This window comes from Emiliania huxleyi (genome assembly GCF_000372725.1).
Source record: "Emiliania huxleyi CCMP1516 chromosome Unknown EMIHUscaffold_18, whole genome shotgun sequence".
Lineage (NCBI taxonomy): Eukaryota > Haptophyta > Isochrysidales > Noelaerhabdaceae > Emiliania > Emiliania huxleyi.
In genome coordinates, this window is record NW_005200784.1 from 542,008 (window position 1) to 564,638 (window position 22,631).

The 22,631-nt window shown below is 64.7% G+C and overlaps 6 protein-coding genes across 6 annotated transcripts; 5 read left to right on the top strand and 1 right to left on the bottom strand.

Annotated features, from left to right (window-relative positions):
- Positions 1-7,453: 7,453 nt before the first annotated feature.
- On the top strand, positions 7,454-9,999 carry EMIHUDRAFT_434371 (hypothetical protein; the record flags this gene model as incomplete). The annotated part of the gene is made up of 3 exons (XM_005783437.1): positions 7,454-8,079; positions 8,152-8,207; positions 9,692-9,999. Coding segments are annotated over exons 1-3 (876 nt in total), but the record flags the coding sequence as incomplete, so codon positions are not given.
- A 2,011-nt stretch (positions 10,000-12,010) lies between these two features.
- Positions 12,011-14,747, top strand: EMIHUDRAFT_203159 (hypothetical protein; the record flags this gene model as incomplete). Its single annotated transcript, XM_005783438.1, has 4 exons — positions 12,011-12,116; positions 13,300-13,421; positions 13,725-13,780; positions 13,871-14,747. 4 exons carry the CDS (start codon positions 12,011-12,013, stop codon positions 14,745-14,747), a joined length of 1,161 nt encoding a protein of 386 aa, XP_005783495.1.
- A 108-nt stretch (positions 14,748-14,855) lies between these two features.
- EMIHUDRAFT_203160 (hypothetical protein) lies at positions 14,856-15,623 on the top strand (the record flags this gene model as incomplete). The annotated part of the gene is made up of 1 exon (XM_005783439.1): positions 14,856-15,623. One exon carries the CDS (start codon positions 14,856-14,858, stop codon positions 15,621-15,623), a length of 768 nt encoding a protein of 255 aa, XP_005783496.1.
- Positions 15,624-16,169: 546 nt separating this feature from the next.
- On the bottom strand, positions 16,170-16,946 carry EMIHUDRAFT_99310 (hypothetical protein; the record flags this gene model as incomplete). The annotated part of the gene is made up of 1 exon (XM_005783440.1): positions 16,170-16,946. The coding sequence occupies one exon, from the start codon at positions 16,944-16,946 to the stop codon at positions 16,170-16,172; it is 777 nt and encodes a 258-aa protein (XP_005783497.1).
- Positions 16,947-18,309: 1,363 nt separating this feature from the next.
- EMIHUDRAFT_434373 (hypothetical protein) lies at positions 18,310-20,020 on the top strand. Its single transcript, XM_005783441.1, has 5 exons — positions 18,310-18,596; positions 18,678-18,768; positions 18,990-19,019; positions 19,091-19,626; positions 19,734-20,020. Exons 1-5 carry the CDS (start codon positions 18,402-18,404, stop codon positions 19,947-19,949), a joined length of 1,068 nt encoding a protein of 355 aa, XP_005783498.1. The 5' UTR covers positions 18,310-18,401; the 3' UTR covers positions 19,950-20,020.
- A 359-nt stretch (positions 20,021-20,379) lies between these two features.
- On the top strand, positions 20,380-21,883 carry EMIHUDRAFT_434376 (hypothetical protein). Its single transcript, XM_005783442.1, has 2 exons — positions 20,380-21,174; positions 21,275-21,883. Exons 1-2 carry the CDS (start codon positions 20,410-20,412, stop codon positions 21,623-21,625), a joined length of 1,116 nt encoding a protein of 371 aa, XP_005783499.1. The 5' UTR covers positions 20,380-20,409; the 3' UTR covers positions 21,626-21,883.
- The last annotated feature ends 748 nt before the right edge of the window (positions 21,884-22,631 follow it).

Consider the following 22,631-nt stretch of genomic DNA (forward strand, 5'->3'; position numbering starts at 1 on the left):
AGTCCATAGCCCTCCCACGTGCAGGCGCCGCTGAGTGATGCATAATACGGATACGTAATGCGTAGTCCATAGCCCTCTCCGGCGGGCTTTCGGCGCTTGATGCATAATACGGATACGTAATGCGTAGTCCATAGCCCTCTCCGGCGGGCTTTCGGCGCTTGATACATAATACGGATACGTAATGCGTAGTCCACATAGCCCTCCCACGTGCAGGCGCCGCTGAGTGATGCATAATACGGATACGTAATGCATAGCTCATAGCGCCAATGCGACATCGGCAGCGCTGTTTGCTGAGACATAAAGGCGAAAACATCGTACGTATTGCATAAGACACGCTATGGACTATGCATTCGCGCGACGTCTAACCCTGCCAATGCATAGGTAGGACACACGGGTGCATATAGGGCCGGTACGTATACATAGCAGTACGGCCCACGTCTCTCGTTTCCCCCCCTAGAATACGCCTGTGGTGCGCCCCGTGTGGCACCCCGACCTGTTGTCTCACCCTGGCCCCCAAGATCGTTTTGGTCGTCACGTTGTGACCCCCGACGTCGTCAAATGTCGCTCGCCTGTCCTTCCCCCCGTTCTCGTCTGGTAATCTCATCTTATTATCCCACGCATCGATGCTTTAGGCTGGCTACAGCCACTTCGCTCCACAACCGTCCCGCCACCCCTGCCGTGTGCGTTCCCGGCCTCACCGTCTTTCGATATTGCTCGCACACCCACTCGTGCGCGCTCTTACACATGTGTCCGTACGTCCGTCGGTCCACTATCTCCCTCTTCTCTGTGTTCCCTGCCGCCTCCCTTCGCACCGTGTACATGCATGGCCGCGTGTCAGACCTGCTCCCCGAGTGCAGCGCAGCAAACTTTTTTACCGCCCAATAAAAGAAACCGAAGTTACTCGCTTAGTGTGGGTAAACCATAGTAGCGTATACGCTACTATGAACAGAGAAACCCATAAGGATCGCCTGCAGTCCACGACGAGCCAGCCTGCTGCCGGCTCGCACGGCAGCCTCTTCCTCTCGACCAGCCTCAACTTCCATACAGTCAACATTTTGTCGCTGCGTGCTCGTGGCGAGCTGTGGCGGCGGTCGAAGTTGGCCCAGATTCGACGACGAGCGCCGGACGATAGTAGTGTCTCTGTTCGCCCTGTGCATGTCAGGCCAGGCTGCAGCAGGGCACTACCATCGTGCTGCCCTGCTGCAGCCTGACTTTGCCCACTGTGCACAGCCGCCAGAGCATCACCACCGCCCGGCATCGTGTCACGGCGAGCTTCTTCTGCGCCCGCTCGCGAGGCTCTCGCGCTGGTACACTTTGGCCATCTGCTGCTCGCGTTCGGCGAGCTCTTCTCCGCACTCCTGCCACGGTGCCGTCACCACACACCTTCTGGCCGGCCTGAGCCGCGCGGACTCGCCGGCGGGGGCAACGTGTCGACCTCTCTCTCTGGTGCACCACGGGCCGCGACGGCCTGCTAGCAGCCGGCGCGAGGAGGCAGTGTGCCGGCACAGTCGAGCCGGAGCATCGGGTTCTTGATGCTTGTGGGGTCAAGTTTGACCTTATGTGGCATAATATGCAACAATAAGGCTATGCTGTCTCCCGGCTTTTTGAGATATGATCCCTCAAAGTCGAATTATGGTTTACTGGTGACCATAGTAGCGTCTGTCCTGTTTGCGTTTCTTCACACGAATACTTTAAAGTCTCGACAATCGCTAAGCTGCTTATGTGGCACCGCAGCGGCTCCCTTGGGGATGCCTGAGGCCACCCCAACCACTCACCAAGCCTTACGTGGACGAATTCAAACCTACTTTTATGGTTTACCTACATTTAGGGAGTACGTCGCCAGGCTCTTCCCACCCGCCGTCTCCCTCGCCGCCCGCACCGATGGCGTCCCACCGCATCGGCGCGCGCGTCGCGGGCCTCTCGCCAGCGCAGCTGTGCGCCATCATCGAGGCGCAGGCGGACGCGAGCGACGCCGCGCTGCGCGTGGCGGAGGAGCACGCCGCACGGCTCGTGGAGCAGCCCGAGTGGGTGCTCTCCGAGGTCCTCCTCTCGCCGGACCTCGCCCCGCACATCCTCGCCCAGCTGCCGACCAAGGCGCACGCCGTCAAGGGGACGTGCCGCGCGTGGCGCCGCGGCTGGAAGGAGACGCTGAAGAAGCGCGAGAGGCCGCGCCTGTTCGTGTTCGGCGGCCAAGACAGCGAGCGTGGGACTGTCAACTCGATTGAGAGGTACGACCCGTCAACGAATGCGTGGGAGGAGGAGGCTGTGGTGCCGATGTCTACAGCACGAACGCATGTCCGCACGGCGGTGCTCGATGGCAAGCTCTACGCGGTGGGCGGCGAGAGTGAGGCCGGCGACGTAACTTCCAACCTGGTGGAGCGGTACGACTTGGCTGCGAACGCGTGGGAGGAGGTGGCGCCGATGGCGGTCGAGCGGATTGCTCTCGCCGCGGCGGTGCTAGACGGCAAGCTGTACGCTGTGGGAGGCTTCAACGACGACGACGAAATCCTCAGCTGACGCGTGGGAGGCGGTGGTGCCAATGGCGGCGGAGCGGGACTATCACGCCGTGGCGGTGCTCGACGGCAAGCTTTACGCTGTGGGCGGGTACGGCCTCAGCTCGGTGGAGCGGTACGACCCGGCGTTGGATGCGTGGGAGGCGGCGGCTCCGATGGCGGAGGCGCGGTATGATCACGCTGTGGCGGTGCTCGACGGCAAGCTGTACGCTCTGGGCGGCTACAACGACGGCCTCCTCAGCTCGGTGGAGCGGTACGACCCGGCTGCCAACGCGTGGGAGGCGGTGGCGCCGATGGCGACGGCGCGGAGCGGTCTCGCCGTGGCCGTGCTCGACGGCAGGTTGTACGCTGTGGGCGGGTACGGCGAGAACGAGGCCCTCTGCTCGCTTGTGCGATACGATCCCGTGACGAACGCGTGGGAGGCGGCTGCGCCGTTGACGACCGCACGGTCTTTTCATGGCATCACCGTGGCGTAGGGCTTTGGAGGGTGGAGGGTGGAGAGGCAATTAAAGCTGTGTCGCGCTGCAGCTCGTGGCGGTGGATGAGATCGCGACCGAGTCCGGCTCGCCACGGCGCCGGGGAGGACGCCGCCGTCGCCTAGACTCCCTTGCGTTACTACGTGTTTGTAAAGCCGTAGCCTGGCGTTTGTGCCCCGTCGTGCCCCGTCCTGTGCCCCCAAGTTCATTTTTACGGCACGTCCTGTACACTCTGAACTTCAGGTCATGCAAAAAACGGGCCCTGACCCCTGCTAGGCCGGTCGGACCCGATTTTATTAAATTTTCATGTTTAAGCGCAGACCTCGAGACTTGAACGCAAGCATGTTCAGGCCATCTAGAGTGCCGAACAACATCGCACCGGTTCGATTCGCGCATCACGGCCGCGCAAACTGGCTGCACTGCGGCGCGAGGCTCAGCGGGGCGTCCGGACCACTGACTCGGGCGATGTGGTGGTCGAGCGCAGCCCTCTTGAGCTGGAGAGCCGCCGCAGTATGCGCGGTGGATGGGACGTCGGCCAAACCGCGACGCGCAAGCTGCAGGGAGGAGCTACAGCGGCTCCGCTCCTCATGCTGGTTCGCCAAACCGAGACGTTGAGGTCCTCGTACACTCATGTCGCGCTCGAGTAGGAGCCATCACGCTGCCCAGCAATGGACCGTCGTAAGGTCCGGCCTTAGGCCAGCTCGCAGCACTGTATGAACTCACGCTGGCGAGCACCATCCCAGGATGAGGCCTTGAAGAGCGCGCGCCAGGGACGTCCGTATGGCAAAATCGGCGTGAATTCGCTATGAAAACGCTTCCACCCCATCAAGAGCGGGCTCAGAAGAGACGATCCCGTGGCGGCTGGCAGCCGTGGTTGTTATCGGCTCACGGCTTGATGGCCTCTCATAGTGCTGTACGTCTGGCTTGAGCGAACAAAACCAAAAATCTCTCTCTCACACACTCTCTCTCGATGCGCCACAAGACCGCCTCAATGAACGCGCTTCGAAGCCGTCTCCACTCCTGCGATGCTCAACGTGTGGTGATTTCGTTGCCCTGCCGCTGCCCCACATCGTCAAAGCGAGAGAAAGCGAAACGCGTGGCGAAGGGCGACTCCACCTCGTACATGGCCGCCGTGCCCTCGATGGCGCCCTCGGCCTGCGCGCTAGTGGCGAAGCGTCCCGCGGCTGGGTAAACGTCCTGCTTCCCGTTTCGCGGTTCCGAGGAGGAAAATGACTGACCAATCAGGCCATGCGGGAGATCGCGCTCCGGCGCGTTGCCCTGGGCGCTGATGGACGTGTCAAGCCGATGCCTTGGACCCGAAATCCGGTCGTAGGCGAATGATCCGCGCACGGTGACGGCCCAACCGCGGACCTGGAAGATGGCGGAGGAGTAGCGTACCTCGATGGACAGCTCCTCGCAGTGGCGAGTGTGAGCGACATGCACACTGAAGCTGCCAAAGTAGCCGCAGCTGCCATTGACAAACCCGTAGCCGGTATTAAAGTCATTCAGCAAGGAACCCCAGAAGGAGGCGGTGGCCGGCTTGCGCTTGGCCCCGCCGACGTCGGCCACCAGGTGCGCCTCCGTGATGAAGGTGCCGTGTACCACCAAGCGGCCGTTGAGCAGCGTGAACGTTGCATTCTCCGTCTTGACGTTGAGCGCAAGGCCAGGCGCAGAGAAGAAGGCGTAGTAGGCGCCGCTGCGGCCCCTAAAGTCGGCGTTTCCGCCGCGTGCAAAGGCGAGGTGCGGATCCTGCCTCGCGCTCGTCCTCGTCGTCCTACTCGGAGTGGGAGGCGGCGGCGAAGGCGGCGGCGAAGAAGGCAGGGAGGGTGGCGGAGGGGGGAGGGAAGGGGGCAAGTTGGTGCAGCACACGTCTGGCCCTGCCATACCATCAACCGTCGTGTATGTAATGTCTGCCACCTCGCCCGAACAGAACTGATCCTTGCTTCCGAGCGGAACGGCCAGGCCCTCGCACGGCGCTGAGAGCGGTGGTACCATCTCGTAAGCCCGCTCTATCCAGTTTGCGCAGTTGTCCTGAGACGGGTTCTGTCCAAGGAATTGCCCCGGACAGGCAATCGGCAGCCGCTGCCCGTCAAAGCAGTAGTCGCCCCCATCAGGGTCCGGGATGCATAGCACGATGTTTGGCAGCGTGACCCGGTGGCTACCGACACCGATCACCCCAACATTCGAACTGACGACCGAACCGCCGCCACCCTTGCCCGACATGGGTGTATTGGCTGTCTGCTGGCCAAATCTGCTTGAACCGTAGAGTGCTCGCAACAGAGCACAGCCAGCCGTCTCGGAAACGCAACCCGGGTGGCGGGTCTGCTCCAAGACTCAATGCGCCGCTTTGTGGATGTGCGTAAAAGCAATGGAGTTGCGTGGCAGCAATTTCTGGGGCCGTATTATTCCCTCAGCACGGCCATCATCTTTACTTGACAGGTGAGAGTACGACAGGTGCGAGGTGCCCTTCACGCTCAGCATGTTAGGAGAGGTGCCCTTCACGCTCAATTAAATACAGAAGCGATGACCGATGTTTATTTATACGGGCGGGCTCAAGACGACGCCGGACCCGGAGAGCAGCGAGGAGGGGATTGCCTCTGGCTTGAGCGGCGGTGTGCTCCACCCACCGCACTTCATGATGGGATACCGCACTTTCATACGCAGTCGCGCTCCCAATACGTGCATCACTTTTGTGACAGGTCTCAGACTGTGAGCGGCCATATCTCGGTAAACATTGATGGTCCACCGGAGAGAACTCATCGCCATTCGAACGGGCGCCGGGCGCCCGTTCAAAATCCGAAGAGTTTTCAGGTGCCTCGCTCCAACGCTCCGTCCAAGGAGGCTGCTGTGAGTCGTTGTGAGTCGGTGCGCGCGTGGCGTGGGGGAACATGCGCGATTCCCCGCGCGCCCCTGAGCTCTCCTGTCGCACATTGGCTTTTCATACATACATGATATTTCGCCGTACGGAGCCTTAGCCTCCCATCATCCAAACATCTCCGCTGAGGGAGGGTGTAGAGGATGTAGAGTGTAGAGCGCTGTAGAGCTGTAGAGATGTAGAGCGCTGTAGAGCTGTAGAGCTCTACATCCGGCGCGTGACGATGTGAGTCCGATGTAGAGCGATGTAGAGCGCGATTTTGCTGTAGAGTTTGTTGTAGAGGCTCTACAGCAAAACCGCCGGGGAGGCAGTGACTCAAAGAGGTCGAGCCGCACTAATGGGGTGTCTCCGAGCTTACTGGAGCTCTGATGGACGGCCCCGACTATCACTGACACACAGATAGTCACTCTGACGGCACACAACACCCTATAACTGCGTCATGACCAGCCTGCCATGCGTCGCCGGTGCCGCATTCGTCGCAGTGCTTCTTTAGCAGGCGGTTGACTGTCGGCTGCGAAGACGGTCGCATTTGCGCGAGGCGAGCAGGCGAGCATTCAGACGCGTTGCATGCGCCATGACTCGCGCCAGCGCGTGCGGGAGCTCCTGGCTGAGCGTTGAGTCCAAGCGAGTTGCGCTGGCCACAATCGCTACGCCGAGCCGAGCTGACGCGCCGAGGCGCCGGTCAGTCGCAGCCGTGAGGCATGTCACTGCAGCAGAGGCACCTGCCACCCATTGGGCGGGCAGACAGAAGGCCAGGGCAGCACTGGCAAGTGCAACGCGCCTCATGTCGGAGAGCGACCGTGCCTCGTTCGCGGCTTACGATGTAGAGTTTGTTGTACCAGGGTAGAGGTTTCACGTTGTAGAGCGCCTCTCAGACATCGCTCTACATCGGACTCACATCGTCACGCGGCGGATGTAGAGCTCTACAGCTCTACAGCGCTCCAGAGCGCTCTACATCTCTACATCTCTACAGCGCTCTACACTCTACATCCTCTACACCCTCCCTCAGCATCTATCTCCGCCAGAGCGCCAGTATACGGAAACATATCTTCAGAGCGCGGCGCGCGACCCCGACCACGGATTGGCTGAAGCAATGGGCTGAAGTAACACGGGAGCGGGCGCAAATAAATATAAATAAATAAAACGGACACCTCTACTCTCTAGGAGATGGGTAATAGGGAACAGGTCCCTGCCTCTCTGCTGAGCCCCATGTGTAGACAGCATGGCTGCGGCAGACAGATCGCGAGCCGGCCATCTCCCTGCGTGTGCGTGCGCGTGCGTCACTGCGCGTCGCGTGCGTGCGCCGCGTGCGGCGCGCCAAACATGAAACGGAGAGCGACGGGAGGATGTTTTTCTCTAGCATGAGCCTTGCGGAATCAATTCTTTCTTGCTTGCCAGTGTGCGCCAGTCCTGTGCCTAGTGTTGTCGATCGGCACTTCAAATTCTTCTTGGCGCCACTGTGCGAGCCTAACGCGCGCACCGCCCATTCTTGCGCCCCCGCCCTTTACGGGCTCACAGCCCACCCCCATGTGTAGACAGCATGCCTGGAGCCGGCCATCTCGCTGCGAGCTCGGGCGATTTTTTTCTAGCCATGGTCGCCTGGCGTGGTCCAAGCCTCCGCTGCCGCCGCCGCCGCCGCCTCACTTTATCGAGGCGCACGCCTCGTTCGTCGGAGTGCTGCTCTGCATCGCCGGCCCGCTCTCATGCTATCTCTTGCTTGGGCCGCCGCTGAAGGCCAGGGCTCCATCAAAGCAGCACGGCCGCGCCACGATGACGACGATCGACTGGCCTCGCTTATCCGTTGCGGCGGCGCAACAGAGCAGAGAGGTATTCGTCGGCTGCGTCGCGCTATTCCTCGCCCTGCGCACCGTCCTTCGCATCGCCACGGGGCACACCCGGACCGCCGGAGCCGTGACCTCGGGCGAGCAGGTGGTCGGCGATGCCGCGAGCTTGGCGGCGGACGTGATGGCGTACAACATCGTCTCTCTCGCCTTTGCCTGCTCGAGCAGCGCCCTCGGCGTCTTCGAGTGGCTGGGGCCCATCCACAAGGTCGGCGGCACAGCCCTCGATCGCTTGTACGGGCGCTCGCCGCTGGCGGAGCGCCTCTGCCGCCTGACCGCGGGCTACGAGTGCTTCAACCTCATCGCCGTCGTGCTGCTGCCCGAGTACCGCACCGCCGCCTTCATCGGCCACCACGCCGTCACCTGCTTCCTCGGCGTCCTCCCCGGCGCGCATATCCGACCCCCTCCCTGAGCCGTCCCCAGACCTGCTCGGAGGCCTCGAGTAGGCGTTCTCTCGATGCACCCGTGGTGCCACTACTACGCAACCTTCTTCTTCGGCGTGGCGAGATTTAGCCGAGATGCGGCCAAGAGCGCCGGGATCTCTTCGGCGTGGCGAGCCTCTCTGGCGGCTGCGTCGGCTCTCCATCAGCCATCACGGTACACAACGTGAATATGAGGCAGTGTCCGCTGGGCACGTTTTGCTAAGCGTATTTGCGCCTCCGTATTTGCAAATACAGGCGAACAAATAAGGCACGTGAAATCGAGTGTTTTGCTAGCGTATTTGCCGGGTGGCCGTATTTGCGGCGTCAAAGCAAACTTTTTGCAAGGAGCTCTTTCTCAAAATCTCGTGCACACATGTCCCTACATTATTCACACATGAATGCTCACAGGGGGGGGGGGGGCGGTAGCATGTAGCATATGCGCCACACGCCCCGACCGCTCGTCCTCTGGTCCGGCCGCCGGCCTCCGCGGTGGCGGCGATGTCGCAGCGCCACCCATCGGCCAGCCCTCAGATCGATCGATCAGCGCTCAAAGTCGGCTTCAGATCCGAGAACGCTGCTGGCGCCGCCGCCGATCCCAGCGGCGACGCCAGCAGCTTCCTCTGCTCTCCAACGTGCCGAGAAGCGACGCGGGGGTGCTCGGCCCGCAATGCACGACGAAGGGTCCGCCGGGCGCGCGTCGGCCGGTCCGGTGGCACCCTCTGCGCACGGCTGCCGGGGCCCCGACGACCGCCGTCGCGCCGCCGCTGATGGAGGGGCGGTCAGCGCCGCTGCCGCCGCGCCGCCGGTGGGAGGGGCACTGGTGGTGGCCTGGGCGGCCCTCCGCCGCCGCTCGACGCGCTGCGAGCAAGGGGAGAGATTGGGGGTCCAGAAGGACGGGGGGGGGGGGGTGCCCCACAAAACCCGTGAGGCGCCCGGGATTGGGGTTAGGGGGAGGTGCCAGGCGGGATGCAACCCAAGAACACCCATTGTTCATGTCCCGTCCAAGGGGGAGGGAGGGAAAAGGGGCCGGGAAAGGGGGTAAGGGAAGGCGGCGTGGCCGCTCGTCGACGATGCATCGTCCCACGCATCAGACCCCACACAGTGCCACGTCTGCATTCGCAACAATGAGCGAGACGAGCGAGGACGATCACCCGCCCAGCCAAAGTACGCACGCGGAGCGCGCGAGTAGCGTGCATGGGCCCGCGTAGAGCACCACCAGCCGCCCCTCCGACCACTTCATACTCTTCGCCTTGGAGGAAGGCTCCACCTCCACCACGTCGGGCTCGGGGCCGGCCGTGCCCGCCGTCCCGCCGACGCCCGCCCCAGTCTGGTCGGCCTGCGAGCGAGGGATGGACGCCGGTGGGTGCCGTGGGCCGGCCGTGGCCGGCTGTGGCCAGCTCGGGGCCAGATGCGCGCACCATGGTGCGTGGCAAATACAGATACGGCTGTATCTGTATGCGTGGCAAATACTGTTGCACGCGTCTCCGGAACTGCCGTATTTGCGCATACAGGGAGACATACAGCGGCAAATACGCTTAGCAAAACACCTCTGCTGTGTACGCAGGCGAGCCTCTCCAGCGTGCCGCTCTGCGTGGGCGAGCTCTTCAGCGCGGCGGGGCTCGAGGCCCTCGTCGAGGCGTCCAAGCCGCCCTTCGTGCTGCTCTTCCTGCTGCTGCGCACCGCCTACTGGCCGTACGTCTCGGCCGGCTTCTGGCAGGACTCGCTCTGGGCGCTGGCCAAGCCCCGCGACCGCGCGCACTCCCTCGTCGCGTACGCGGCTCTGCTGGGCGCCAATGTCTTCCTCACCGGGCTGCAGGTGTTCTGGACTGGGCAGATATGCGCCGCGGTCGGAGAGGCGTTGGGCCATGCCCTGTGGGTATTCGGAGGACAGGACCCAGGTCCCAGGATTGCGGCTGAACCAAATCTTTATCTTATTGCGAATTTTATTAGGTAGGCGTATATGAATATGTGCGTGGGTATGGTGTCGCGTTCATTTTAGCTCCGAGTAGAGGGGCACGTCAATTGGGGGGGGGGGGGGGGAAATAAAACAATAAATCACCTCGCTCTCATACGAGCGTCATCTTGTAGTGAACAGGCCGACTTCGCGGTTTGAGCGCCCAGCGCAGACCGACCGACCGCAGGGGGGGTCCGGTCGGCGGCCGCGGAAGACCGCAAACCGCAGGGGGGGTCCGGTCGGTCGGAGCGCAGACCGAGGGGGGGGTCGGTCGGGTTGGCTCGAGGGTCACACCGCACACGCTCGCCGCAGCTGTGAATAAATTAGTATCTCGAAATACTAGAGACACCAAGCGACCTCTCCCCGTCTAATCACTCCTCGTGACGTCGTCCGAGTTGCTGAGCTCGAGACCGCGCTCAGGATTGGGTCGGAACACGAGCTCGTCCATGTCCACGCTCTGGTCGTCGTCGTCGTCCATGATTAGCTTCGCCGGCGACACACTGTAGCCGTTGACGAGCCGCTTGAGCGCGGCCAGCACCTCCTTCTGCCGGCCGCGCGCCCACGGGGGCAGCGTGCAGTAGAACTCCTCGAAGGTGAACTGCTCCTCCTCCGACTCCAAGAAGAGGTCCACCTCCCCCTCTCCACCTCCGTCGTGAGGTTGATCTGTAGCTTGAGGGGTGTGTCGCTGCTGTCGCTGTCCTCGTCCTCGTCCTCGTCCTCGTCCTCGTCCTCGTCCTCCGCCTCCGCCTCCTCCTCCGCCTCCGCCTCCTCCTCGCCCTCGCCCTCGTTCTCCGAATCGGACGGATCGCCTAAGCTCTGCCCGCGCGAAAATTTGGAGACGTGAAGACCGGGTGCGAGGCAGATCATGTTGCCGGCATAGCTCTGCCCGCGCGCAACGCGCAGCATGTCGCGATTAACTGAGTTGCTCCAGAAGCGGCGTCCATCGATTGCCATTCGCTGTCGCTTGGGCGACTCGGAAGCCGATGAGCCCGGTGACGGCGGCGGCGATGTGTCGATCCACTCTGGCAAGTCATCGTAGTCATCGGAAGGGACGATGCGCGGTGACTAGTTTTCATAGTGAAAACCGGCGATTTCAAAGCGCCCGTGGCGGTTCGCGAGAAGGAGGGAGAGCGTTTCAGGGGGCTCACGGCAAGGACACCGACCGAGGGGGGGGGTCGGTCGTCACACCTCCCGCCGCCGAGAGAGCGACCGACCGGAGGGGGGGTCCGGTCCACCTCGGGGGCAGATCACCGACCGGCGGGGGGGTCCCCACGAAGTAGGGGGGGGTGGGTACAAAGTGACGCTCGTATCACAGAGTGATTTGGGCTCGGCAGCTTGTCAGCCCTCAGCCGAAGCTGGGGCCGGTCCCGTAGGCGTAGCCGAGAAGAGAGCCCGCGCCAGTGAGTTCGACGCGGTCGAGGGGAGAGGCCTTGCGGAGAGGCCAGCGAGCCGGCGATCGCTGTACTTCATGGTGGTCATCAAGTGACCGGCTGAGCCATTGACGTGCAGCGGACCGCCCGGCTTGCCGGCGAGGCGGCGTGAGCGGCGCGGCGGGGCAGGAGAGAAAACCCGTGGGCCTCCTTACCCGCGTTTTTCTTTCTTTCTAAAATGCTCCTTTAGGAGTCTTTAGGCGGCTCTCGGTCGAGGAGCGCGACGAGGTGGTCGCGGCGCTCGTGGCGGAGTTCAAGGCGGGGGAGCGGGAGGGATTGCGTTGCTGGGACGCTGGGCGCGGTTCTGTTTGCGGTGTCCCATTCCCGGGGTGGGAGGATTGGGTGAGGGAGGGGCGGGTCCTCCTCTTTGAGGGGGACCTGGAGGAGTTGCGGAGCGGCCCGGCCCGCGGCGCTGGCGGGGGGGGCAGGAAGTCCCGCGACGGGCGCCGGCGGGGGGCGCGGCGGTAGCGACGGGGGGGGGAGGGGATGGAGTCGGAGGATGATGGGGATGGTCCTCTCGGCGAGCACCACGGTGCTCGCGGATTCGACCATCCGCCTGACTAACTACCATTCCGACGACGCCTTCTGTGAGGAGGACGGCATCTGTGAGGGCGACGGCTTCTAAGCCGTCGCCTTTGCAGTGCCAGTCCCGTACCCGGTGTCGTGCGAGGGAGTTTTGCTGTAAAATTCTTTCTAAAATGAAAAAGAAATCGCGCCCACACGCCGGGCCTCTCGATAGTCCGCCGCAAGCCTCTTTGTCCGCCGCTCGTCTCGGCTCGCCAGAGAATATGCGACCGCGACTGCCGCGGTCGTCTGCAACCGCTCCGCCGCGACGTTTCGTCGGAGTTTCGTTCACAACCGCCGCCGCTTGTTGCGCCGTCGCTGTCTTGTGGGCATCTCGAGGTGGCAACAATGCACGGCAGCCGTCACCGCGGAAGCGTGGGCCTGCGACGCCGCTGCACTTCGCCGCGCAAAGGGGTGAGCTCGAGACCGCGCGACGTTTGTTGCAGAGTGGTGCGCTTGTGGATGCATCGACCAAGCTCGGCGCCACGCCGCTGCATGTCGCAGCCGAGCAGGGCAGGTTCGAGCTGGTCCGGCTCCTCCTGGACGCGGGCGCAGCGCTCGATGCGCAGACGGATGCCGGCCTCAGTCCGCTGAGCTTTGCGGCCGAGCAGGGTGGAGTGGACATTGCGCGACTCTTGCTCGACAGCGGTGCGGACGTGGGTGCTTGCACTCACACCGGACACACGCCACTGCACATTGCGGCCCAAAAGGGCGGGCTGGACGTGATGAGCGTGCTGCTGTCTCACGGCGGAGACACCGACGCGAGGACGGGCTTGGGCCACACGCCGCTGCACCTCGCGGCTCTCACAGGCGAGTCCGACTCGTCACGGCTGCTGCTAGCGCGCGGCGCCGACGCAGACGCGCGCAACGCGCAGTCGGGTCACACGCCGTTGCACGTCGCGGCGCAGATGGGCCGGCAGCAAGTCGCAAAACTGCTCCTCGGCCTCGGCGGCGCGAATGTGGACGCCAAGACGCTGATGGGCCACACGCCGCTGGCCGTCGCCCTAGAGGAGGGCAATGACGAGCTGGCGCGCCTCCTGCTGTCCAAGGGAGCGGATGCGTCGGCCAACGACAGCCGCGGCATCACGCCTCTGCACGTGGCGGCCGGGCGCGGCGCTTCAAAAATGATCGCGGAGCTGCTCCGCCGCGGCGCCGAGGTGAACGCGCGCACCTCGTTTGGCCTCTCGCCTCTCGACCTCGCCGTCTACAGGGCGCCCACCGCAGGCGGCGCTCCGCTCGCCGGCGGCACTCTCTCGGCCGACGGCTCGCCGGGCGCCGGTGCCAAGGTGCTCCGCCTGCTGGATCCGCTCCCGGCGGTCGAGGCGCTGCTCGACGGCGGTGCGGCGGTCGTGACGGCCCACCCTTGGACCGGCCAGACGGCGCTGCACGCGTTTGCGTATCTCGGCCGCGAGGCATGGAGCGAGCTGATGCTGCGCAGAGGCGGCGAGCGCGCGGCCAGCGACGACGCGCGGTGCCACGTCCATCGCGGCGACGGCCTCGAGCAGCGTGCGCAGTCGACGGGCCGGCTGGCGCCCGCGACGCCGCAGCGCCTCGCGCGCCTGCGTGGCGCCGCCTCCGAGGCGTACCGCGCGGCGATCCGACTCGCGCCGAGCAGCGCCACGGCCTACGAGCGGCTCGGCGCTGTCGAGGCGCGGCTTGCGGACTCGCTCGGCGAACACCAGGTCGAGTTCTCGCCCCAACTTCGGTCTCTATCACACACCCCCACCCCACACCCGCGCATCACACAGTCTCTATCACACCCCCCACCCCACACCCGCGCATCACAGGTGCGCAGCCTGACGGCATTTGAGCACGCGTGGCGCCTCCGACCGGAGGGCGGGGCGGGCATGGCGGCCTTTGCGCGGGCAGGAGTCGACATGGCCCTCGCCGGCATCGGCGCGCACGAGGCGGCCGCACGCCCGGCGCGGACGGTGGGCGAGCTTAGCGTGAGGGACGCCGGCGCGGCGGGCGCCACGCGACGTGCCCTCAGTTTGTGGCGCACGCAGGGCGTCGTCGTCTTCCCCGCGCTCCTCGCGCCCGCAGACGTGCGTGCGCTGCAGTCGCACGCGCGTGCCGACGGCGCCGAGCAGGAGGCGCCGGTGGACCGCACCGCCAACATCCGCTCGCCCGCCAACCGCACGCTTCGGGCGATCCCGGTCGCGCACGCCGCCGAGGCCCTCTCGGCGCTCGCGGCAAGGCTCGACTCGTTCCTCGGCTACGCGCTGCAGAGCCGCCGCCGCCTACTCCTCGAGATTGGGCTGATGCGCGTGCTGGCGGGTGCGGCCGACCAAGGGTGGCATCGAGACGACGGCATCCTTGATGGGCGCATCGCGTCCGTGCAGATCGCCCTCGTCGACACGGCGGCGGAGCAGGGCGCCCTCGAGGTGCTACCCGCGAGCCACACGCACACGGAGAAGCCTGATGAGGGCGCGGACGGCGTGGCGGTGGCCGTGCCCGCCGGCTCGGTCACGGTGTACACGCCGAACGTGGTGCACCGCGGCAGGGCCAACGCGCTCCGCGAGACGCGCTTGTCGCTCGTGCTCACCGTGATGGGGGCGAGCGGTTTGGTGCCCAACGGTATCCCGCTTGCCGTCCAGCCGGAGGACGCGGGGCGATGGTGGCTCGAGGGAGGAGAGTTGCGCGAGGTGGACCCAACGGGCGGAGAGCATTAGCGTCGTCCCGTGACCCCTCAGAAACGTGAAACGCGGCGCTGCGTGAGAGAACAAAAAAGAAATCGCCAGGCCCCGCCCGACGTCACCCGCCGAGAGCGTCGTCCGACGATGCGCGACCCATCGCCCTTGCTCGCCTCAAGGCCGTCGCGCCGCTACCTCAACCCGAGTCACAAGCCCGCGTGGTATGCGGCTCGGCAAAAGACAATCACTCGCGCCCAGAAGCGGGTCGAGCGCAGGCTGTGGCCGATCTTCGGCCTCGCCTTCGCCTTTGACCGCCGCATCGATCTAGACGCCGCCTTTGGCCGCTCCGCTGTGGACCGCTCGGCGCTCGTGCTTGAGATTGGGTGCGGCTCCGGCGAGGCGCTGTGCTCGCTTGCGGCGTCGCACCCGGACGCCGACTTTGTCGGTGTCGACTGGTTCCGAGGCGGGCTTGCTGCCGCCATGCAGGGCCTCGACGAGGCTGGTGCCGCCGCCAACGCGCGGCTGGTGCGGGCGGACGCGGCGACTCTGCTGCGCGACGGCCTGGAGGCGCGGCGCGCGCTCGACGAGGTGCTCGTCTTCTTCCCGGACCCGTGGCGCGGCTCCGAGGGGAGGCGTATCGTGCGACCCGAAGTGGTGCAGTCCCTCTCGCCGCTTATGCAGGACGGCGGCCGGCTGCACCTCGCAACCGATGTCGAGGGCTACGCCGACGAGGCACGCGCGGTCCTCGCGAGCTGCTGCGACGCGGAGGCGCGCTGGGAGGAGGTGGCGTGCGACTGCTGCCTGCCGCGGCCGTCGACCAAGTATGAGCGCGACGGGATCGCGGCGGGGCGGGGCGTGAACGACGTGTGCTGGAGGTTTGTGCGAGGGAGCGTCGTGCGCGGCTGCGGGGACTGAAAGGTCCGCGTGCGCCATCGGTAACCCCCCCCCCCCCTTCCTTTTTGCTTTTACCCTCCCGAGAGAGGTGGGTCGTTTTATGTATTGTTTGCACTCATCACTTGACACGTATGATATTCCACACATCATGCATGTGTTGTACAGACACAGACACGAACCGAATACACAGCAGAACCTCACATATTACACGGTAAGCGCCGTCACCGCGGCGCCGCCCATCCGTCCCAAGGCAGCGGCCCGCCATACGGGAGGCGCAAGCACTGCGAGATGAGCGGCGCGAGCGCAGGGCAGCCGAGCGGGTAGCTGACAGTCCGGCGGAACGGGTTGCGCGCCTCCCGCTTTGCGCGCAGCCCGGCGTCGTGGCAGCCTGCGTGTTGAGTACACCAGCATATCAGGGTGGCGGGAATACAGCTGTGCGCCGAGTCTTCGGAGCGCCGCGTGGATACGAGGGGTACGAGTACGGTGAATACAGCGGAATGCGGCCGAAGACAGCGGATACGTGTCCTCTCGAGCGCCACCAGGAGTACAAGAATACGTCTTCCGCTTCTAGGCGGCGCTGCCATACGGGTCCGACTCAAACGGCTTTGCGGAGTGCGCCGTCTCGCCCTGGGTCACGGCGGCGGTCAGGCCGGGCGGGTCCACGCCCACAAAGTGGAAGCGGTGGCGCGGGAAGCGGAGCGCGGCGCGGTGCAGCTCCTGGAAGCGCCGCCGCTTGAAGCCGAAGGAGACCACGGTGATGGTCTGAGGGTAGCGGCCCGTGAGCTCGTTGAAGCGGCAGACGGAGAAGAGCAGGTTCTCGAGCGAGTCCCGGGCTTGCTCCTCGAGGTGCACCCGCGGCTGCACCTGCGGCAGCCCGAACCATCCCTCCGCCTCGGCCGCCTCCCAGTAGGAGAGCGCCTCAGAGCGCGGGCCGGCGGCGGCGCGGGTCTGCCCTCCCGAGAAGAGGACGAGCGAGCGGTTGTCGGCCGCGGCGAGCTCGACCCCCTTGTGGATGTGCTCGATCATCGTCGTCAGCTGCCCGTGCTGGAACGGCTCGAGGAACCACGACGCCTCGCGCTCGACGGCACCGCCTCCGTGGTCGAGCGCTGTGAACACGGCGTGGCCGGCGACGACGACGAGGTGCGTGGCGCGTCGCAGCGCCTCCTCGGGCGGAGGGAGCAGCGCGTCGGCGGCGGCGGAGCTGCTGCCCGCCGCGTGCACGTGCTCCTCCGCCTCGCGCAGCACCGCCGGCAAAACGAGCGTGGCAGCGGCGCACAACGCCGCAGCGACAACCTTGTGGCGCCGTCTCCACGACAACTTTGGGAAGGGCCTGCCGCTGCCCATGAGAGGCGCTGTCTCCTCTCGCATAAAGAGGCCGCGCAAAGCGGCGAGTTGTGCCACGTGTGGTCGCGCAAAAGGCGGAAAAAAGCAGAAAAGAATTTACCCGGCCGCGCACAACACTGGGCACGGGACAGTCAGAAATGTGGTCCTTGCGCGAGGGGAGCTCGATAGACTCGAGGGGCCAGGATACGCCGCGAGGAGGACGGAGTTGCGCCGAAAGGCAAAAGAAACCGCGAGAACAAGGGACCGGCAGGCGGCGGCGTCACAGGACGAGGCAGAAGAGAACGACGCGACAGAGGAGGAAATGACAAGGGAGAGAACGACGAGAGTGGGACGACCGCGAGGTGGCATGAAGGTTGCAGCGAGAAGCGGCGAGAGACTGCGAAGAGAGATAGGAAGAGGCAGACTCCCTAGGGTGGGCGACGGCTAGCGCACCACACACCTCTCCTTAAAATCCCTGTGTGGTGGCGGCGTGCCGTCCTCCCATCCCTCCCTTGGGTTGTCTGTTTTCTTTCTTTTCTTTTGAGCCAGTCCCGTGCCCAGTCCTGTGCCCAGTGTTGTGCGAGGGAGTTTTGTTGTAAAATTCTTTTCTTTTCTGGGCACGGGACTGGCGCGCACTGGCACTAACACAGGTACACCACAGAAAAGAATTTTGACGCAGGTGAATCAAAAGGACGAGTGGGGCAGCTGTCTGTTTACAGGCGCTGGTCGCCCGCGCGCGCCGGACCGGCTCCGGCACGTCCGGCGCTGGGCGGCGCGCGTCCACACTGCGCGAGCGCGTCGCGCAAAACGAGTGACGGCTGACGGCTGACGGCGGACGTATGGGCGGACGGCGGAGGCGAACGGCGACGGCTCGGCTCGCGTTCGCTCCGCGAAGGTGCGACTGAGCCTGCCGCGCTCAATCTGGGAGCCACTCGGCGCCAGTTCGAGCGGCGGTCGGCTCGGCCACTGCGGGGCGATGCATGATAACAAAACAATCTCTCTCTCTGCATGATAGAGCATGCTGGGCGCCGCATCCAGGGATGGTGCACTAACGTTAACAGCTTAACACGGTGTTCAAACGTTAACGGTTAACACCGGTCACCGCAGCCGTAGAGGTGTTCAAACGTGTTAACACCGCCCCTCGGGAGGTGTTGACACGCTCCGTTACGCGTTAGATGCGAGTTTGGCGCGAATTCTTTGTTTGTGCTTGCTGCATGCATGCATGCAACACCAAATTGGTATTGCTAAAAATCTCTCTCTCTGCATGCAAGCAAGCTAGAAGAAGATCTCTCTCTGCAAACTGGTCTTCGTTCGAGCACCAGGAATGCAGCGGTACACAGCTGCAAGCAATGCAATTTTTTTTTGTGTGCTTGCTTCCGGGTGGCCGCGCCATTTGTTGCGGTCGCCTTGCAGCCATGCGATGCTAACGAATAAAAAAAAATACGCCCTTTAGGCCTCCTTCTCTCCTCAACGGGCATGATACTGCGCCTCTTCCGCTCGGCCATCTCCTCGCCGCGCCTGCCGCGCCTCTCCTCCCTTGCCGGCTACAGCGGGCTCGAGCTGAGCCTTCCGCAGCTCGAGGACGCGTCGGCGCCGCTCGAGGAGTGTGCGAGGCGCTCCCTCCGCGTCATCTGCCGGCTCGGCCCGGTGGCGGACGCGTGCGACGCTGAGGCGCAGCTCCACCGCCTCTCCTCCACGCTCCGCCGCCACACGGCCGACGCCGCGGCGGCGGTCGAGCTCGTCCTGCTTCAGGCGCCGGCAGCGAACCAGGACGCCACGCACGACTACCTGCGCGCGATCCAGCCCGTGTGGTCGGAGTTCCTCGAGGAGCACACGTCCGTCGGCAGCCGACCCTAGAAGCGGAAGCCGTGGTCCTGTATTCCGACCCGAGAAGCGTTTCTTGCATTCCAACAACCGCGCTCGAGAGGACACGCACTCCGCTGCATCGACCGTATTCAGCTGTGTATTCAGCTCTTTCCCTTCCCTTCCCTTCACGCGATCCGTCTCTGGATACATGGCGCGAGACCATCTTTTCGCCCCGAGATTGGTTTGTCAATGGCGTAGGCAGCCGGCACGGGCGCGTCAACGCACATGGCAGCCCGCTCAACCACCACGCGCTCTAATTAATGATTAAGAGTGCGTGTGAGCTAGTCATTATTAATTAGGCAACCCGCTCAACCACCACGTACTCGGTGTCTGCCACCTTCTGACGTCGGCCGACGGTGCGGCGCTCCGCGCCGCCGGCCTCGCGGAGGCTGTCGACATCTACTCGCCCACCCGCCTCGCGCTCACCGCTCGCCACCTCGCCTCCGCCTCCGCCTCCTCCGCCTCCGCCTCCTCCGCCTCCGCTTCCTCCGCCTCCGCCAGCCTGCCGCCCACGGGCTTCGCCGGCATCGGCGAGGAGATGGAGGCGGTGGTGGAGGCGGCGGACTTGCTGTGCGCAGACGCGGCAGAGATTGCGGCTGCGGACGAGGCGTCGCTGTGGCCGCTAGTGGATGAGGTCTGGGCCGCCCAACAGCTGAACGGCGCCACGGAGGTGTACGCAGTCTGCAGCGCCGGCGGGGCGGGTGGGGGCGGCGAGGCGGGCGAGGAGGCGGCGGCGGCGGCGGTCGCGGCGCTCCTGCACCGCCGCTTTGAGGAGACGTCCTCCTGGCGCGCAGGCGCCGCCGAGATTACCCGAGATTGCCCGAGATTGCCCGAGGTGAGGAGACGTCTTCGGCGCGCTGGTCGCCCCCCTCCCCCTAAATGCGAGAGGGATGTCGGCGACCGACTTTCTTGTTCAGCTGTTTCTGTTTCTTTTGTTAGGGGCAGCCGAGCGGAGGTCGGCGCAGGAGACGGCGGAGCGCGCGCGGCGGCGGTCCGATGCGGCCGGGGGGCTGGGGCGCGCGGCGGCGGAGTTTGGCTTCTCGCCGCTCGAGCTGGACGGGCTCTGCCGGGCGAGCCTCAAGGAGCGGTGGAGGCGCCTCGCCCTCGCGGCGCACCCCGACGTGGCGGGCGGCAGCGGCGCGCGCTTCCAGACGCTGAGGGCGGCCTACAGGGTCTTGATGCGAGCGGTGTGAGATCTGTACCCCAATCATCCTCGCATACCTGTACGCACGGCGTTCCGCGACTCCACGATTTTTCGCGGCAGTTTTTTTCTCTTTGCGAGCCGCAGTGGAGGCGACAGGCGTGCATTTGTGTATATATAGTATATCCACAATCCACCTACGAGACCCTAGGAGTAGGACCTACGACCCACCAAAGACGACATCTCGGACACTTGGTCGATTGGGAGCGAGACTGCTCACCCAGCAAAACAAATTCGTTGTGTGTTATCAGAGAGAGATTTTTGAAGACCAACAAGAAATCACGACCTTCACAGTGATTTGAGAGAGAGATTTTTGAAAACCCCTTGGTTCATGAGAGCCGCCGTTCACGGCCTTTCACGAACTGGCAGTCGAAGGTTGAGTGCGCTTTTTCATGCCTTCCCCCTGACCGCGTTTTGATGGGCCTCTTTAACAAGAAAGGGAAGAGAGGGCTGCCGCCCAAGCTCGGCAAGAAGTCGGAGACGTCCTCCTCCGTCTCCGATCCCCCTTCCGTCGCCTCGACACCGCGCGATCCCCCCTCCATCGCCTCGACGCCGCGCCCCGAGGAGGAGCCAACCGTGGAGCCAGCCGTGGAGCTGGCCGTGGAGCCGGCAGTCGTGCCGGCCGCGGAGTCTGCCGTGGAGCAAGAGGTGAAGGCGGCGTCCGACCGGGACAGCGCGGCGCAGAACGCGCAGGCCGAGCCAGCCGCTGCCGCAGCCGTGGCGGTGGAGGAGGAGGCTGCGGCTGCGGCAAGGGCGGAGGAGGCTGCGGCGGAGGAGGCTGCGGCTGCAGCGAGGGCGGAGGAGGCTGCGGCTGCGGCGAGGGCGGAGGAGGCTGCGGCGGATGCGGCTGCGGCCAAGGCCTCTGCAAAGCCGCCAACCTCGGCGGGGAAGTCCCGCAGCCTAAGAGAGCTGTCGGGCGAGGCGAAGGCAAAGGCCGCGGCGGCGTCCACGGCCCAGGAGGCGGAGGACAGGGAGACCGAGAAGTCGTCGCCGAGTGAGCGCGAGCTCTGCGACGAGGACGAGGAGAACGACCGCCGTTCAATCTTTGCGCGCTACTCGATGGCGTCAAAGGAGGTGGCTCGCAAGCGCGCCAAGACGATGGCGGCGTCGTGGGAGGCGGACGCGGCGGCGGAGCAGGCAGCGATGGAGAAGTCCCTCGCCGCGCTGCGTGTGGACGCCAAGGTGCCGCACCGACCCCGACCCACCCACCGTCGACCCCCCCCTCGACCCCGGCGCCCGTCCCCAGCCCCACCCACCCCCTCCCCCCCTCTCCCGGCCTCAGGCCTACGCAGAGGAGGCGTGGGTGCGGGCCCGCGCGTCGTCGGAGTCGCGCCGCCGCAGGACGAGCAGCGTCGCTTCCGTCTTCGACAAGGAGCCTCCGGCCGCCCCCAAGAAGGAGGTGCCGCTCCTCGACAAGATCTCGAACTTCTTTGTCGGCGGCGCAAAGGCGGAGCCGGCACGACCGCCGCCGCCGCCGGCGGGGTCGGTCGAAAAGGAGTACGACGCCCCCTCGCCGATGACGCTGTCGCCGAACTCCACGGCGGCGAACTCGCGTGTCAACACGCCGCGGCCAAGCGAGCCTGAGAAGCCGGCGGACGAGGCGGAGGCCAAGCCGTGGTGGCAGGTGTGGTGAAGAGAGTGTGGCAGGCTGGCGGCCATGTTGGCGGCGCCTCCAATCCCCACCCGGACCAGTCCTGGATGGCTGCGGTGCGGGCCAACCTGCGTGTGGGGTGTGTCGATAGTCGAGAGCGAGCGAGCGCGTGCAGCGAGTGAGGAGTGTGTCACAGCCGTGAGCGACAAAACCGAAGACGGCGAAGTCCGAATGCGAATCCCTGCTCAGTGCTCGCTCATCGGACTTTATTTTGTTAGTCGTTTCGGACTTTTCATATTTGCTGTATTTTTCGCGGCGGCCGGCCATGTTGTTGTTGATGTTCCGGGTTCCGCCGATTGCGACATATTCATTAACGATGGCTAGTGCCATTTCACTCTGACACGCTAATCTTGAAAACGTCTCCAACGGAGCTCCGTGTTGCATCCAGCGCCCTCCCCCGCGCTCCCTGCGGCCATGGCCGATGATCCTAGTATGAGAGGTCATCTGGCTACCGCGAGAGCGACCCAACTCGTCGACATCGTCCGATGATGGTGCCGCAAAGTCAGCCTTCGGAGGCTATCGTGGGGTCGAGCCGGCAGTAGCCGTGACATGTGGTTCCACCACCCCTCGTAGGCTTTGCCTCTGATCGCCACCGTTCCCAGGCTGCCTAACGGGATGGAAAGGAAGGCTCGGCGAGCGTATAGAAGCGTGCTCGACCTCGTCGTGGCAGCCTGCACGGCAGCGCTGGCGGGCGCGATGAGCGTCGTGCCACCTGACCCGAGACGGGTCGCAGGCGTCGTACTGAGCGCGTCGAGACCGTGTCCTGATGTGATCTGCACGGGTAAATCACGTCGGCGTCAAAGGAGCGACGTGCGACCTGTCAGAGCTTGATCTCCGATCTCAGCGGCGTCGAGTCGTCTCCGGCGCGCAACAAATGTACCTCCCCAGGACGCGCAGAAGGCAGCTGCGATCGGCGATAGAGCTCTGACAGGTCGCACGTCGCTCCTTTGACGCCGACGTGATTTACCCGTGCAGATCACATCAGGAC